Genomic DNA, 18,166 nt, shown 5'->3' with positions numbered 1-18,166 from the left:
AATCAAATCCTAAAAATTTTAATGGGACTTTGACACTTGGAAGGTATTCTGTCCTTCATTAGATCCAGCTCTTTCAGAGTGCAGTAGGGTGGCAGTTCTTCAACTACACGGATCAAAGCACAGCTGGCCTAGTTAAGTTTTTCCAAGCTCATATGCTCAGGGCACTCCCCATATCTAGTAGATTAGAAACCAAATCTCCAGAGACAAAGCCTGTGGTTTGAAAAAGTTCCCATGTAGTTTACACACATCCCTGATTTAAAAAGAAAACAAAACAAAACAAGACCTACTTTCAAGATGTGGGGAACAAACAGATGCAAGTGATGCTGTCAGTGAATGATTATCTAGTCTACACGCAGTAAGGAAGACTAACATAGAGGCCTTTTCTCCATATGGAAAAAGAAGCCTCATACCCACCATAAAACAATACGATAAAACATGTGATCATGACTGAGTCAGTGCAGTGTAGACACAAAGTACAGAAAAATTAGAAAAGAGGGAGTTCCAAGTGTGCACTGGAACTTGTGGAGATAAAAAGAGATCAAGGTGAAGGAAGGCGGTATCTGGCCGTAAAAATGCAACACAATCAAATGCACAGATGCCAATCCTCAGCTTATTGGACACTATATGACCTGTGGCTTTCAATAAAATCTATCACTTCCTCCTCTTTGGAATAAGTTTGTCACTTGTTTCTGGGACATTTTCTGACCCTCCTCCCACCATAGCCCCAATACTTCTCACTCTACCCAGCTGGGTTCTTATCTTTTCAACCTCTAAATATATGTGGACCTCTTGTTTTTTTAACCAGTTCTCACGCCTCCTGTTTTCTCATCAAGTTCCACCATTTTAATGCCCCCTGCCCACAGAGGAATGCAGCCATACCATTAAAAGGGACTAACTGAACAACCGAAGACAGCCGATGTGTGTAGCAACAGGTGCAATGCAAGACTAAATGATCACAGCCTACTCCGAGGTGGGAATTGAGAGTGTGCAATTCCCTAAGGCCTTTTCAAAACAATAAAATCTAACAGAAGTAGCAGAGACTGTCAGAAATAATACAGAAAATTCAAGGCAACTCACAGGTAACTAAGCACCTAACGTGTACAGCACAGCAGAACCTGAGTAAAACGCACTAGGAGTAAAAGGATTCACCAGGAGGAAAAATGATCTCAGGCTGCAACACAAAAGCTGAAGGAAAGAGGACTTCCCAGGATAATTATCCTTGGTGCCGGCAAAATATAGAATTAGAGGTCTGATCAGACTACAGAAGGGGAGATGTCAACCTGGGAATAACTGTCAGAGTACAGAGAGCTTAACTCTTCAAATATATCTGAATACACTCTATGACGGTGAAGACATTATCTGGGAGAAAGGAGGACCTCTGCTTTTGCATACAGGAAGGAGGACATCAAAGGGCAGCTGCCCTGGTAGCTGGCAACATACGGGGATTACACTGCTGATCAGACGTTAGTAGAAGAGGTCAACTTGGGACTCTCCAGCAGAGAACAGAGAGCTTAGGCCTTGAGAATGAATGAAACTTTTAATATGAGAATGAAGCAGAAGATTAAAAAAAGAAAGCAAAACCCACAAAAACCCAGAACCTGGAAGTTGGGGAAGCAGAGGCTGAATAGTACATTGACGTGCCCTAAGCGACAAGGTACGTGCAGTTTTTAGATGACCTCAGGTGAGGTGGGCTGTCAGGGAGGGATTTCAGCCCTTTTGAAAGGGGCAAGGATGTGCAGAAGACGAGAACTGTGCCAAGGGCAAAGCCATCTGTATGGGAGCAAGTCGGTGAGGAACAGGAGGTGGGAACGCTGCAGAAAGGGAAGGTAGAAGACAGGCAGAAGCTGGGCAGGAGGGAACCAGGTAAGAAATCTGGATCCTACATGAGCCAAGACTGTAATCAGATCTAGAAATGAGAAAAAAAGGAAGACCTCAACCTTTAATAGCAGGCAAAGAACAGCCCGAATAAAGAAGAGCGATACAGAAAGGAGTTGCTCAGATTTTTGTGTCACCAACTGGCATAAGAAAAGTTCTCCAGGGACGCCTGGGTGGCTCAGTTGGTTGAGAGTCTGCCTTCGGCTCGGGTCATTAACCCGGGGTCCTGGGATCAAGTCCCACATCGGGTTCCCTGCTCACTGGGGATCCTGCTAGTCCCTCTGCCTGCCGCTCGCCCTGCTTGTGAGCGCTCTCTTTCTCTCTCTCTGACAAATAAATAAAATAAAATCATTTAAAAAAAAAAAAAAAGAAAAGTTCTCCACACAACACTTCCAAAGTGTTAACCTTTCACTGGCCCACTGGAGTTTTAGTGTCCTTTCTCCCCATTTTCTTGGTTTTCACTCACTCACCTTGACAGGTTTGACTCTGAGCTGCTCCCTCTACCGTCCATAGTGGTTCTCCTTGCTCCAACTGGAAGAGTGAATCTGGTTTGCTAGCTCGATAACCTGTAAAATGGGAAATCATTGAAAACTTGGCACCAAGTATTTAAGCTTGGGGAATCTAAGAAAGCTGGAGAAAGTCTGTACATCATTTATACTTCAGTAAAGCAAAATCCTTTTCCTGGGGGAGGGAGAGCATATACACTCTAGCGCCAAAGAGGAGAATAAAAGTCTGTTCTCTACAATGTGTTAGTGCAAACCAGGAGATATTTCAGGGACACTACCGATTTTATTGAATGAGGAAGAAAAGGCAACGGATTGTGCTGCTGTCCTCACCCACTGACACCAGGTTCCTATAGTTCTCCAACATCACGTCCCGGTACAGGTCCTTCTGAGATGGAGCCAGTAACTGCCATTCCTCCCAGGAGAAGCCCACAGCCACGTCCTCAAATGATAACGATGCCTGTAACAACAGAGGCCGATGCAATCTAAGGTGGAACAGATGATGTGGAAAAGAGGGACAGGAACACGTTCTCATCATTTTCCCTTGATAAGTTATGCACACTGTGAGTATTTCACATACCACAGGACCATGTGTCTTAGTCCACTCAGGTTCCTATAACAAAATACCAGAGACTGTGTAGCTTATAAAAGCAGAAATTTATTTCTCACAGTTGTGGAAGCTGGGAAGTCCCAGATCAAGGAGCCAGCAAGGTTGCATTCTGGTGAGGGCCCACTTCCCGGTCCAAAGGCCCCACCTCCTAATACATCATCTTTGGGGGTTAAGATTCTACCATATGAATTTTGTGGGGACACAAACATTCAGACAACACCACCACGGAATTCTATTAATTAGTTCTTCTTAGCCTAAAAGAGTACTAAAGTAATATTTGAAGAAAAAAAAATACTTGCAGAGACAAAACAACGTGGAGGAAGAATGTTCATTATGTGTTTATAACAGTGAAAAACTATCCATATCTACACGTCCATCAGAAACAGACAAGGGGGCGCCTGGGTGGCTCAGTTGGTTAAGTGTCCGACTCTCGATTTCAGCTCAGGTCATGATCTCAGGGTCGTGAGATGGAGCCCTGAGTTGGGCTCCGCACTGGGCACGGATCCTGCTTGAGATTCTCTCTCCCTCTGCCTCTGCCCCTCCCCACTGCCTGTGTACGTGCGCGCGCGAGCTCTCTCTCTGAAAAATAAAATGGAAAACCTTAAAAAAAAAAAAAGCAGCTGAGGATATACTGCAGTACCTCCATGCTGTAATATATTGTGCAAACGTTAAAATCAATTTGGTAGGGGCACCTGGGTGGCTCAGTCGGTTAAGCGTCTGCCTTCGGCTCAGGTCATGATCCTGGGATCCTAGGATCAAGCCCCACATCGGGCTCCCTGCTCAGCGGGAAAAGCCTGCTTCTCCCTCCCCCACTCCCCCTGCTTGTGTTCCCTCTCTCGCTGTGTCTTCCTCTGTCGAGTAAATAAATAAAATCTTAAAAAAAAAAAAAATCAATTTGGTAGTGGGGCCCCTGGCTGGCTCAGTCGGTAGAGCATGACTCTTGATCTCGCAGTCATAAATTCAAGCCCCACGTTATGTGTAGAGATTACTTAAAAATAAAACCTTAAAAAAAAAAAACAATTTGGTAGATGTAAACCTATTAATGCCAATGATCTTCAAGGTACTCTCTTAAATAAAAAAAAAATCAAGTCCCCAAGTTGTATATATAGTATGATCCCAGATACATGAAAAAATCTTAATAATATACACAATTATATATGTATAAGTATACATATTGATGCATATAAAAATGTGTATAAATATATTCTACCACATGTCAATTATACAAAGAGATTGACTGGAGACCCAAACTATTAACATCTGTTACCTCTTGGGTTGGAGGCTGGGCAGGAAGAGGTGAAAGGGGATATTCTCTTTTGGTGTAAATACTTCTTTTTGTTTGAATCTTTTACATGCAAATGTAGCCACACATCATTTAAGTAATTAATAATACAAACGCCAGACCAGGAATAATTGACTCTGCCTTCATTTCTGAACGTGCAGTTGAAAAGGTATAAAGGGAGCATTACCACCGTCTGTACTCCAAGCTGTTATCAAAGAGTGGAACTTTCAGCTGTCTTCTGCCAAATGGCAGAATTCTTCTTCATGGAGGACCACTCAAAGGTCAAGCAGTCCATTCATTCTATTAAATAATTCAGGCTTTATTCTGGGGTAAAGTGTGGACTGCCAGAAGATTCTATTGTCCAGGTGCACTGCTTTTGAAGAATTTTGTCCAATCAAGTTCTGCTTTGGCATTATCCCCTTAGCTTACTCTGACGAACATAATGAGCAAAAGCCAAAGGAAACATCTTATGCCTTTATTACATGACTGATATTGAGGACACTGTCTACCACAAAATCTCTGTGAAGAGCTAGGAAAAGAAATTTCTTAAGCACTAAGAGCAATGAAATTACTTTCCCTGAAGAACTGGTTTGCTTTCTCCTCACGGACACTACAAATCACGTAACTTTTCATGTTTTTCTTGTTATTACAGCTGCCAAGAAATGAGACACAAATTCAAAGCTAAGCCAGCCCATAAGATCTTACGCATTTACCTCGGTTCCATCCTTAAGGGCTTTGTATGAATCTTACGACCCATGTATCTTGCCTCCTAACTTGCCCAGATTTTAAGATTATGGCCTGAACTTATTTTCCACAGATCCTGATTTTTGTCAACATATACTGTTTCATTTTATCAGACTGTTTATTTTTTAACTTTTTTAAAAGATTTTATTTATTTGACAGAGAGAGAGAGTACAAGCAAGGGGAGAAGCAGGCAGAGGGAGAAGCAGGCTCCCCACTGAGCAAGGAGCCTTATGCAGGGCTCGATCCCAGGACTCTGGGATCATGACCCAAGCCGAATGCAGATGCTTAACAGACTGAGCCACCCAGGCACCCCCAGACTGTGTTTTAGAAGCTTCCACAAATCCACTGGGAAACAAAGGACAAAAATAGGTAAAATACGCCTTACCCGGGCTTTGGTCATGTTCTTCTGTTCTGAAGAAAGGGCTAGCAACTGCAGGGTATGCTCTGTCTTCTGTCTGCTCCCAGCCTGCCTGGAAGTTATGGTCAGATATCTCAGGTCAGGCTGCTGCCAGAAATGATGATCTCCTAAGCCTGAGACCTCCTCCTTCTTCCAGTACTGATAATGTCTTATTCCTGTAGACTAGAACCTGTGGATTCAAGAGCAAATTCAACTGTAAGAGGATATGTACCTGGGACCCCAGCTTTCTCTTGCCATGCAGACTTACTCTAACAAAAGGACCCAACATTTCCTCTGTCTCTTTAACACCAAGAAAGCTTTTACATCATGGGGCCATGCTCCATAAGAAGACATGGGATGGGCAAGAGGAATGCCCCCCCTTTTTTTGGTAAAGTTAGATTAGAATGGATGTGAAAGAGATGGGAAAAAAACCCAACTCATGATCTTGTCTGTAGCCAAGTTCTTACACAAATCAATTTTAGGAAAGATAATGGATACAAGTGGTGGCTCTGGAAACTGCCTTAAAACCACCTGTGCCCACACATTCCTAAAATTTCTGTTTATTGCACTGGAGCAATTATCCTATTTGAAGACCAAGGGACTATAAAAATCATGAGCATCGTCTTATTTAATCCTCAATACTACTCTATAAGGTAAGCATGATCTCCATTTTAAACATAAGTAAGCTGAGGCTTGATCAGGTAAAGTGTGTTGTCCATGTTAATATCCTCCCTAAGTAGCAATATGGGAATCTGAATCCACATCTGCCTCTCTCCATTATGGCATATTCCTTTTCCAATAGCCTTACAATACAATTTGTTTTCTTTCTCATGCAGTTTAATAATTTTACTCCCTGGGGCGCCTGGGTGGCTCAGTCGGTTAAGCGTCCGACTCTTGATTTCAGCTCAGGTCATGATCTCAGGGTCCTGGGATTGAGCCCAGCATCGTTGGGCATCCTGCTCAGTGGGGAGTCTGCTTCTCTCTCTCTCTGCTCCTCCCCCGCTTGTGTTCTTGCTCCCAAATAAATAAACCAAATCTTAAAAAAAAAAAGAACTTTACTCCCTAGCATATCATACTATGGAGTGGCCACACGGTCATAGTTGCAAAAACAGAACCCCTGGAACCAGTTCTTGTAATATTTGCTATGCACACCCAGCCAGCTCCTCCCACACAAGGCAGAATGCAAAGGCAGAGCCATCCTTGCCTCAGCAGCTGCAGGTCAGAGATCAGTCTCCCCAAGGGCCAAGCCCTGGAGCCATGCTAGAAACTTACACTCTGAGGACACCAACACCATGAAGTCAATTTGAATTTTGCTTCACCCTGCAAGGCAGCAAATTATTCTCAAAGACTCTCTTGCTCTCTTGAATCCTCCATACCCAGAGAGCTCATCTCTGACTCATTCTCTGGCCAACTGGTAAACACAGTAAACAAGGATACCTACCAGCCCCATGTCTAATCCTGACAATGCTTTATCCCAGTGTTGGCCCTTCAGTCTAGTCTACCCGCAGTGCCAGCCTAAAAAGAATGGTATACAACTCCACACGGGTAGGAGAAAGGTAGGCAGAGGGGGTTAGACATGAATGAGTTTACAACTGAGACCTCCAGGATTGGAGATCAAGGACTCAACCGTTTCCCAGAAGCTGCTTGGCAGACTTTCCCTCACCCTTAACAGAGCAGAGGTGCATCAAATGTTCATGCCTGGAACATAGCAATGAAACCGAAAATGGCAATGGAACTACGCTGATTGGTAGGACTAATCTGCATCTCCTACTGAGCTAAGGTTAAGGTCAAGTTCCTAGATGGATGACTGTCTAAATAAAATAGGGATTTTCTTAACAAAAGGGGCATGGATGTCAGGATGGCAGCCAACAGTAGCCAATAAAATAAATTAATAGGTTAGAAGAGAAAAGCCTAAATTGATATTGAAAAAGTAGCTCATAAAATTCAGTATTCCTTTTGTTAACAAACCTATAATAGCCTAGGAATGGAGTGGCTACTTCCTTAGACTCATTATGGTACAATGGGAAACAGTTGGTTTTTGTTCCAGGTTTATGGCACACAGCTCCTAAAATCCTTGGAGTGACAAGAGTAGCTTTGATATGCCAATGAGATTATTGGTGGCTGGGGGTCCACAGACAGCTTCAGGATAGGGGGTGGTCCCCAGAAAGACCAAGGCATGATTAGAGGGTTGGAACTTTCAGCCTCATCCCCTGGGAAGTGGAGAGGGGCTGGAGATTGAGTTTAATCATCAGTGGGCTATATAATCAACAAAATCTCCTAAATTACACGGTTTGGAGAGCTTCTGAGTTGAACACTCAGGTGGTGCCAAGAGGGTGGTGTACCCCAACTCCATATGGACAGAAGCTCCTGTGCTCAGGACCCTTCCAGATCTCACTCTATGTACCTCTTCATCTGGCTGTTCATTTGTATCTCTTGTAATAAATTGGTGATAGTAAGTAAAGTATCTTCCTGAGTTCTGTGAGCTGTTCTAACAAATTATTGAACTTGGGGGGGCGGGGTGTAGAAACCTCTGATTTATTTTTTAAAAAGATTTATTTATTTGAGAGAGAGAACAGGGGGAGGGGCAAAGGAAGAGGAAGAGAGAGAATCTCAAGCAGACTCCCTAAATTAGGGAGTCTAAATTCATGTCTAAATTCCCTCCACTGATGGCAGAGCCCAGTGCGGGGTGATCTCACAACACTGAGATCATGACCTGAGCCAAAATCAAGAGTCAAACACCCAACCGACTGAGCCACCCAGGTGCTCCCGAAACCCCTGATTTATAGCCAGCTGGTCAGAAATACAAGGGGCAACCTGGGAATAGTGACATGTATCTGAAGTGTGGTCAACCTTGTGAAACTGAGCCCTTAATCTGTGGGATCTGCATGAATTCCTGGTAGTTAGCATCAAAACTGAGTTGAATTTTAGGACACCCAGTTGTTGTCCAGGGAGTTGGGAGAATTGGCTGGTGTGGGGACAAACTCCCACACATGTGATGTCAATAGTGTTGGGAGAAAAAAACAGCTTGCTGATAAAACAAGAACAAAATAAAATCCTATAAATCTCTTGTAAAAGGATACATCAAGTGTAACACCATTTGCATAAACTTCTTAAATGCACATAGAAATAGAATATATAGTTTGGAGATACACACTTAAAGTCCAAAAATTATTATAATGTAAAATTTCAAGTTAGAGGTTACTTCTAGGGATGAAGAGGAAGGAATGGAGTTGGGACTTGTAGTTGACATGTTAGTTGGAAGTCACACTGTCTTTCTTTCCAAAAGATAAGAGGAAAAAAGGAAAAACATCTAAAGCAAAACAAAAGCAAAGCAAGTAAAATCACTTTACATGCCCAATGGAGAGCCAGTGAGATGCTGGAAGCATTCCTATGAAGCATGGAAAGGCGTAAATACCACCATTCTCATTCATCACTGGTCTTATCATGTCGTTAGAGAGAAGAATCAAATAGCAGTGATCAATATGAAAGAAAAGAAATTAACAACATTTGCACAGTATTACTGTACACCCAGAAAACTCAAGTAATTGAAATGGACAAGACTCAAAAATAAGAGTTAGTCATGATGAACATAGTTAATGTACAAAACTGCTCAAGTCACCAAGTTGCACAACTGAAACTAATGTAACACTGTGTGTCAACTGTACTAAAAAAATTTAGTCAGTGGTTGAAACTGACATGAAAATGACACATGAAAAATGATAACATTCCTTTACATATATAAATACTATCTGTTGGTGTTATTATTTTTGGTATAACTGACATATATTAGTTTCAGGTGTACAATGTAACAATTCAGTATCTGTATACATTATGAAATGGTCACCGTAATAAGTCTAGTTAACATTTGCCACCAGTTATAAAATTTCAAATATGCAATATGGTATTATTATAGTCACCATTCTGTACATTACATCCCTATGACTTATTTATTCTATAACTGAAAGTTTATGTCTTTTGACCCCTTTCACCCATTTCACCTACTCCCAAACCTCAGCCTCTAGTAACCACCAAACTGTTCACTGTATCTATGAACTCGGTTTTTTCGTTTCGTTTCATTTTTTAAGATACCCTATACATAAGTGAGATCATACAGTATTTGTCTTTCTCTGATTTATTTCACTTGGTATAATGCCCTCAAGGTCCATCCATGTTGGTGCAAATGGCAAGGTTTCCTTCTTTCTTATGGCTGAATAATATTCCATTGTGTGTGTATCAATGACTGAGCCACCCAGGTGCCCCTCCAATATATGCATTTCTAATACATGTCTAAATTCCCTCCACTGATTGCTTTAGTTGAATTAAACAAAAGTTGAGATGTAGGATTATTAAAATGCAATTCAAAACATTTCCACTGTAATTTTTTCTGAATCATGGATTATTTAGACGTGTATGGTATGCTTACCAAAAATGGGAGATTTTCTAGTTATCATTTTGATATTGCTTTATAAGTTTAATTCCACTATAGCCAGAGAAAGTATTCTGTATGATTTCAATCCTTTGAAATTTGTTTAGACTGGCTTTATGGCCCACCATATGCTAATTTTTTTCCCATATGCTAAATTTTTATAATTGTTCTATGTGCATTTGAGAAAAATCATTGGGGGGAGTGTTTTACACTGGTCAAGTTTGTTAATTATGTTATTCTAATTGTCAGGGGTTGGCAGTATAGTGGGTTGGTGAACTGTTTTTGTAAATAATGTTTTCCTGGAACACAGCCATACCCATTTGTTTATGTATTCTCTAGGCTACTTTCATCTTACAATGGCAGAGGTCAGCAGGAACAGGACTATCTGGCCTGCAGAGCCTAAAATATTTACTCTCTTATTGCTCTTTACAGAAACTTTGCTGACCACTGTTAAACTATAGCCTTCTAGCTTTTCGTCTCCTTGTTCTCTGTTACTGAGTGACGTATGCTAAGAATCTCCCATTAGGACTGGGCATTTGTCATTTCTCCTTGTATCTAGCATACCCTACAATTCAGGAATTCTACTAAGTATATCATGCATCAAAATGCATGTACAAAAATGTTCGTATCAGCATTCTTTATAATAGACACAAGCCAGTAACAACCAAAATGTGTATTAATAGTGGAATGCATAAATAAATTGGGGTATAATCACACCAAAGAATACCATACAGCAATGAAAAAAAAAATGAACTATTGCTAAATGCAACAAATTAGATGAATTTCACAACAAAATATTCAGCAAAAGAAACCAGATACAAAAGGACATGTACCCTATGATCCCATTTGTATAAAGTTGGTTTTTTTTAAGATTTTATTTATTTGAGAGAGACAGAGAGTGAGCACAAGCAGGGGGAGCAGCAGAAGGAGAGGGAGAAGCAGGCAGGGAGCCCAACAATGCTGGGCTCAATCCCACGACCCTGAGATCATGACCTAGGCTGAAATCAAGACTTGGATGCTTAACCGACTGAAGCCACCCAGGTGCCCCTCCATCTGTATAAAGTTAACAGCAGCCAGGCAAATTTGATGTTTTTAGGGTAATAATTACCTCTGGAGAGAAGGGAGGAGATTAGGATGAGATGGGGCTCCTAGGGTGCTATAATATCCTATTTTTTCATTTTTAGTGTTATACTTGAAAAATACTCTTAAAGTACAGATCAGTTTCACTTATAAATGTAGAAGCAGGGCGCCTGGGTGGCTCAGTTGGTTAAGCAACTGCCTTCAGCTCAGGTCATGATCCTGGAGTCCTGGGATCGAGTCCCGCATCGGGCTCCCTGCTCAGCGGGGAGTCTGCTTCTCCCTCTGACCCTCCCCCCTCTCATGCTCTATCTCATTCTCTCTCTCAAATAAATAAATAAAATCTTTAAAAGAAAAAAAAAAATGTAGAAGCAAAAATTTTTAAATTTTATTATGAAAAGGTTCAAGCCAAAGAAGAAGAAACAGTATAAGAAAACCCTATGTACAAAGAAAGAGGAGGGGCACCTGAGTGGCTCAGTCGGTTAAGCATCCAACTCTTGATTTTGGCTCAGGTCATGATCTCAGGGTCATGGGACTGAGCCCCGCATCAGGCTCCTTACTGGGTGTGGAGCCTGTTTGAGATTCTCTCTCCCTCTGTCCCTACCCACGTGTGGAGAGAAGAGAAGAGGGGAGGAGAAGTGAGGAGAGGAGAGGAGAGGAGAGAAAAGAAAGAGAAGTATAATCAAACTCCTCATATCCATTATGTGCCTTCAATAATTATCAGCTCAAACCTAATTTTGTATTATCTACATCACCACTCATCTCTCTTCACCACAGGATTATTCTGAAGCAAATCCAAGACATCTTTTTATTTCTAGATGCAAAAATATTAAATAAAATATTAGCAAATGGAACCCAGCCACATATTTATTTATTTTTTTTTTTTTTAAAGATTTTTTATTTATTTATTTGACAGAGAGAGACACAGCGAGAGAGGGAACACAAGCAGAGGGAGTGGGAAAGGGAGAAGCAGACTTCCTGCCGAGCAGGGAGCCCGATGCGGGGCTCGATCCCAGGACCCTGGGATCATGAGCTGAGCCGAAGGCAGACGCTTAACGACTGAGCCACCCAGGCGCCCCCCAGCCACATATTTAAAGAACAAATCACTATGGACAAGTATGGTTTCTTCCAGGAATATAAGACACTGGGAAATCTAGTAATCTATAAATCAAATATTAAATAAAGAGAGAGAAGAAAAATATAAATGAAAGTAATTTTAAAGTTATTTGAGGGGCTGCATTGTACAGCATGGTGATTACTGTTAAGACTGTATTATATAACTGAAACCTAAGAGAGTAGATCTTAAATGTTTTCACCACATAAAAGAAATGGTAATTATGTGACATGATGCACATGTTAGCTAACCTACGGTAGTAATTATTTTCAATATATAAGTGTATTATATCAACACATTGTACACGTTAAACTTACACAATGTTATATGTCAATTATATCTCAATAAAGCTGGGGGGAAAATCTTTGAGAATGAGGAATAAAAACTTGATAAACCATAGTTACCATTTATTCCGACTATACTAGGTGCCAGGCACTACACTTCGTACTTAAAGAATATTTGCTAATTTAATCTTCATAACTATGAAGTAGGAATTATGACAGCTTTTTTCACCAATAAAGAAACTCAGACATTAACCTACCCAAGTCAGAGGCAGAAGCAGGTTCTTCTTACTCCACAGTTCATACACTTGCCACCTGGCCAAAATTATTTGCAGATAACGAAAACACTCAACTAGAAAATATAAAAGAATCAATGTATAAGCTAGTGGCAGTAATATTAGTAGACTGAGAGGACAAAATCAATTTAAATTTTTGTTTTTGTGCATTACATAAAATTAGAAGAAACAAAAAGTGGGGTCATGCTGAAAAAACCCACACCATTTACGATTACAACAGTATAAACTATTTAGGAATAAACATAAACAGATATGTCTAAAACACATGTGGAAAATCACCACCACAGCTGGTCAAGTTAACAAAACACTTGTGTTAAAGGAAACCCATCAAATGTTCCTGAAAGTGTTGGACCTATACCCACATCAGTTTTACCCAAATTAAAGCACCTGCGCAACAGAACATAACTGCAATAGTTTTAAAAAAAGAAAAGAAAGATGAAAACTTCCAAAGAGTTAGTAACAGGATATCAGATTCAAAATGTGTAAAATTACACCAGTACCTACACAACTGATCCCAACATCAAAATTGGAATACACTAAAATTTAACAAGAGTTATTTTCTGGACTATTTAGGAGTTTGAGCATGTCATTACATGGGTCGGAAATAAAAATGAAAACATATTTTCTGCAAGAATATCCAGTAAACAGGGCGCCTGGGTGGCTCAGTTGGTTAAGCGACTGCCTTCAGCTCAGCTCATGATCCCGCAGTCGTGGGATCGAGTCCCGCATAAGGCTCCTTGCTCCGCAGGGAGTCTGCTTCTTCCTCTGACCCTACCCCCTCTTGTGCTCTCTCTCTCAAATAAATAAAAATAAATAAATAAATATCTTTAAAAAAAAAAAAAAGAATATACAGTAAACATGGGCGCAAGAGGCCAGAAACCCCATCTTTAAAAGGATGTGATAAGCATCAACAACGGAACTCCCCAAATTCTGTCCCCAACACCGACAATGCCGACACGACCCCTGCTTCCCCCAACCAGACGCCCCATACCGCTACTCTCCCCAAGTTCTCGTTCCAGCACGAAACCTCACAAGCTCCCCCTCCACAGGGAACTCCCAAGTGATCCTTCAACACACCCCCCTAGCGAGATTTCCCATTCGCTTCCCCCAACACCTACCCCCACGCGCTCCAGGACAAAACAAAAACACCGCAAAACCCAAGGCGCTCTCCGTGGGCCCCAAACACTCCCAGAACCGACAATGACCTGGCGATAACGTCGATCTTCACCTCTGGAGACAAATCATCGTTCCACTTCCCCAAGCACTTTGCTTCAGCGTCTACCGCCCCCGAGCCCCACCTCAGCGGCTGACAGACCCTCAGAAGCGCCGAGGACGGCGGCCGACGAGGGCCAACGTGCGTTGTTACAGAGACCCGGAATCTGGCGCGAGGCTCGGCCTCTGTGACGTCATATCGCAGCGCCGGCTCCAGGCTGTTCGCCAGGAGCAGCGGTTTCCCTCACTTCCTGCCCTGCGGCGAGCGTCCTCTTTCATTGCGCATTTCGCGGGAAGGCGCTAGACGGTGAGAAGCTATTGAAAACGCTTTATTTCACTTTATTTCCAGGCCACTTTAGCCATTGGGCCCCGAATTTGTAACATTCACCAGGGGCGGTGCATATACAGCTTAGCGTCTCAGAAACTCAGGCCTGCCCAGATCTCTCCTCAGGACCGGCCGAGATGGTCTGGTTTAAAGCGCTTTCACTTAAAGAATAGGGAGAAGCTAAGTGGGCGCGGCCCGCGTAGAAGTTCACCGGAAGGGAGTTCGAGCCGAGCCTGAGCAACAGTTGGAGGGGAACAGGCTAGTCTGGGAATGCTGGCTGGAGGGGGCTCTGTGGAGAAAGCGGCATTTGCGGCCAGGCTAGGTTTTAGAGAACCGCTGAAAAAGGCGTTGGTCAGAGAGTGGGCAAACAGGATCATAAAGCTCTTGGTATGATTCGTGTGGGGGGAAACGGGGCACAAGGCTGATGGGGGTCAACGAGCGGCGGAGCTAATAGAGCAGCGTGGCTCTCCCGCGGTGGGAGGAGTCAAAGACGCGGCAAGCTTTTCTTTCCCTGAAGATGAAAAAGACCTTGAATCAAAAGCTCTGAGGGGCCCCTGGCGGGCTCGGTCACTTGATCTTGGTGTGGTTGGGGGATAGATTGCACTTAAATTTTTTTTTAAATCTTAAAAAACAAAAAAACAAAACTCTGAGAAAAGGAAGTGGTTCTGTTCAGTATTGCAGCCCAACTGAGCTCCCAGTGCGGAACTCACTCCCCACGGTTACACAACAAGGCTTAGAGCGCCTTCCAGTTAAAGGGATTATTCATCCACTCATCCAGATGTTTATAAAATGCCTACTATGTGGCAAATACTGTTCTGCATGCTAGGGTAACAAAAGCTATAAATGCAGGCAAAAATACCCTTGGTGGAGCTTACTGGAATGCAGAATGTAAAATTGCTGGTTTGAATGTAAAGTTGCAAGAGTGTTTATGATTCCCACCTACAATGTGACCTACAATGCCTGGCAGCCGGGCATAACCAAAGATAAGTAACCAAAGATGATTATTCTTAAGTCTTAAGATCTAATGGAATTTGCTTCGCTAGGTTTTGAGTTTTTGAGGGACCCATACCCCTTTCTTCCTCCTAATTTCTCTCTCATGGAATGGGAATGTCTATCCTACACCTGTCCAACCACTGTATTTTGGAAGTGAGTAACTTCTCTAATTTTGCGGGTTCATAGCTGGAGAGAAATTTTGCCTCTGGGTAAATTCCACCTGAAGTCTTACCCATATATGATTTAGATGAGACTTGGACTATATAGACTTTAGAGTTGATGCTGGGATGAGCTAAGACTTTGAGGGTTGTTGGAATGGAATGTATTTTGCATGCACAAAGGTCATGAATTTGGGGGGGATAGGAGTGGAATATTACGGACTGAATGTGTCCCCTCAGATTCACAAGTAGAACATCCGAACACCCAGCTATATTTGGAGGTGGGACCTCTAAGGAAGTAATTAAAGTTAAATGAGGTCCTACGGGTGGGGCTCTGATCCCAGTGAGTTCAGTGTCCTTATTGGAAGAGACACCAGAGAGCTCTTTCTCTGTGTAGACAAACTGCGGAAATGCCTTGCGAGGACATGGTGAGAAGGCAGCTAGATGTCTGCAAGCCAGGAAGAGTCCTGACCAGAAACCAAATCAGCTGGAGACTTGATTGTGGACTTCTAGCCTCTGGAACTGTGAGAAAACGAATTTCTGTTTTTTCAAACACCCACTCTGTGGTTTTGTTATCACAGCCAAAGCAGTCTAATACAGTGGTGAATTACATTGCTTAGAAAATTAGACAAAATTTTGGTGGCGCCTGGGTGGCTCAGTCGTTAAGCGTCTGCCTTCGGCTCAGGTCATGATCCCAGGGTCCTGGGATCGAGCCCCGTATCGGGCTCCCTGCTCCGCGGGAAGCCTGCTTCTCCCTCTGCTGCTCCCCCTGCTTGTGTTCCCTCTCTCCTTGCCTCTCTCTCTGTCAAATAAATAAATAAAATCTTTTTAAAAAAAGAAAATTAGACAAAATTTAACTTACTTTGCATTCTTTGGGTAAACCCAGCGTAGTCATGAAGTATTTATTTTTTATATATATTGCTTATATAAAGAGAATCCTGTGAAACATTTGTGGGATTATGGTGGAAGGAACAAAAATTTGGATCAGGCAAATTTAACAATATGGGCTGACCATGAATTGCTTCTGGCTTTAATGTTTGAGCTCAGGTAGAATGGCTCTACAGTTTGCTTGGTTGGTTGACTGAAACTGGACTCAGAGGTGGCCTACACTAAAGTTTAAAAGCCAGAAATTTCTTTATATTTTGTAAAGATTCCAAAAGTATATGGAGTTAGGAATGCTAATGTGTAATTATCATGTAAAGCCAGTTTACACATCCACTAAAAATATATCCCAGGAGCATCCAGAAGATAATTTCTTCAATGAAGCTGATTTGGCTACAGAAAATAGGAAGTATATAAGATTCTGGTACTATACATGAAAAGGTATAATAACTTGAAGATACACTGCTAAGTGAATGATGCATGCTATAAACTAAAGGAACCACGTAAATAACAGAGTTACGCCTAATAAGCCAACAATGGAGATAATCATAAAACATAGTTACTCAGGGGCGCCTGGGTGGCTCAGTTGGTTGAGCATCTGACTCTTGATTTTGGCTCAAATCATGATTTCAGGGTCCTGGGATCGAGCCCTGCGTTGGGCTCCCCACTCAGTGGGGAGTCTGTCTCCCTCTCCCTTGCCCCTCTGCCCCAAAATAAATAAATCTTAAAAACAAAACATAGTTACTCCAAAAGAAGGTAGAAAATGACAAAAAGGGGAGCAAAACCAGATGGGATAAATAATAAATTACACATTGTTAATTTGAACCTAACCACATTAATTATGATCTAAATACCCCAGTAAAAAGAGATCATCAATCAGATAAAAAAGGTCCAGCTACATGCTGCCTACCAGAAACTCTATTTTATAAAGATTTTATTTATTTATTTGACAGAGCACAAGCAGGGGGAGCGGGAGGAAGAGGGAGGGGGAGAAGCAGGCTCCCCACTGAGCAAGGAGCCCAATGCGGGGCTCAGTCCCACGACCCTAAGATCATGACCTGAGCAGAAGTCAGATGCTTAACTGACTGAGCCATGCAGGCACCCCTAGAAACTCACTTTAAATATTAGGTTAAAAGTAAACCATGTTGGGGTGCCTGGCTGTCTCAGTTGGGGTTGTGAGTTCAAGCCCCACGTTGGATGTAGATATTACTTAAATAAAAACAAGTAAGTCATATTAAATAGAGATATGAAAGCTATAAAAAGAAAGGCCCAATTCAGATTTCTAGAGATAAAAACTACAACTTCTGCGGTAAAACATACATTTGATGGGATTAATAGCAGATTAGATATTGTATAAGAAAAAATTAGTGAACTTAAAAGACACAGCAATAGAAACTATCCAAAATGAAAAACAGGTCGGGGTGGGTGGGGAGTCTAAAACCTAGGAACAGTATTTTAACCTATTTGTGTATGCAAAAGGAAAGATCAGTGAATTTTATAACAAGGCAAAGAAACTCAAGTACAAATTCAACGACAATGAGAACAAAAGCTTTTATTAAAAAGAGAAAAAATGCTTAGAGAACCTGAACTTAAAAGAGAAAAGCCCTGAGTTCTTGGCCAGGGGGGTAAGAGGTACCATTGTGAGGAATGCCTAGTGGAAACTGCTAACTGCCCTCCACTCTCTGATCAAGATAGCAAATAAACAACAATATTCTGGGAGGGTTTATAAAATATGAAGTAAAACATATCTTATAAACCCAACATATTGTTATTAACATGTTAACCATTCCTCTACGATTTTGATCTAATGGAATACAGCTATAACTATTTATACAGTTACTATGTCCTTGTTTGCTCAATCTAGCATTTTTGTCAGTTTTAGTCACTTCTGATTGGTTTCTTTCAACACTGGTCACATTTTCCTGCCCAATAAGTTTTGGTTGGATGACAAACATCCAACCAAACTTTGGTTGCGGGAGCGGGGAGAGCAG

The 18,166-nt window shown here is 41.9% G+C and overlaps 1 protein-coding gene and 1 long non-coding RNA gene across 4 annotated transcripts in view; one reads left to right on the top strand and one right to left on the bottom strand.

The window, feature by feature from the left end:
• The window catches only part of ZNF577 (zinc finger protein 577), a 35,247-nt gene extending 21,265 nt beyond the window's left edge, over positions 1-13,982 (bottom strand). For 2 of the 3 annotated variants that reach the window (XM_032388466.1, XM_032388468.1), the window contains exons 1-5: positions 13,811-13,982; positions 12,570-12,661; positions 5,400-5,601; positions 2,712-2,838; positions 2,346-2,441 (exon numbers count right to left, since the gene is read on the bottom strand). In XM_032388466.1, coding sequence (XP_032244357.1) covers positions 2,346-2,441; positions 2,712-2,838; positions 5,400-5,414 — 238 coding nt within the window. In that variant the 5' untranslated portion in view covers positions 5,415-5,601; positions 12,570-12,661; positions 13,811-13,982. The remainder of the gene's footprint in view (positions 1-2,345; positions 2,442-2,711; positions 2,839-5,399; positions 5,602-12,569; positions 12,662-13,810) is intronic. The other variant, XM_032388467.1, reaches the window with a different exon arrangement.
• A 59-nt stretch (positions 13,983-14,041) lies between these two features.
• The window catches only part of LOC116622221, a 34,755-nt gene continuing 30,630 nt past the window's right edge, over positions 14,042-18,166 (top strand). The window contains exons 1-2 of the long non-coding RNA XR_004297543.1: positions 14,042-14,124; positions 15,691-15,817. This is a non-coding gene — a long non-coding RNA (uncharacterized LOC116622221). The remainder of the gene's footprint in view (positions 14,125-15,690; positions 15,818-18,166) is intronic.

The sequence above is a fragment of the Phoca vitulina genome, unplaced genomic scaffold (genome assembly GCF_004348235.1).
Source record: "Phoca vitulina isolate PV1807 unplaced genomic scaffold, GSC_HSeal_1.0 scaffold52, whole genome shotgun sequence".
NCBI classification, from domain to species: Eukaryota; Metazoa; Chordata; class Mammalia; order Carnivora; family Phocidae; genus Phoca; species Phoca vitulina.
This window is presented reverse-complemented; position numbering and strand designations above follow the sequence as displayed.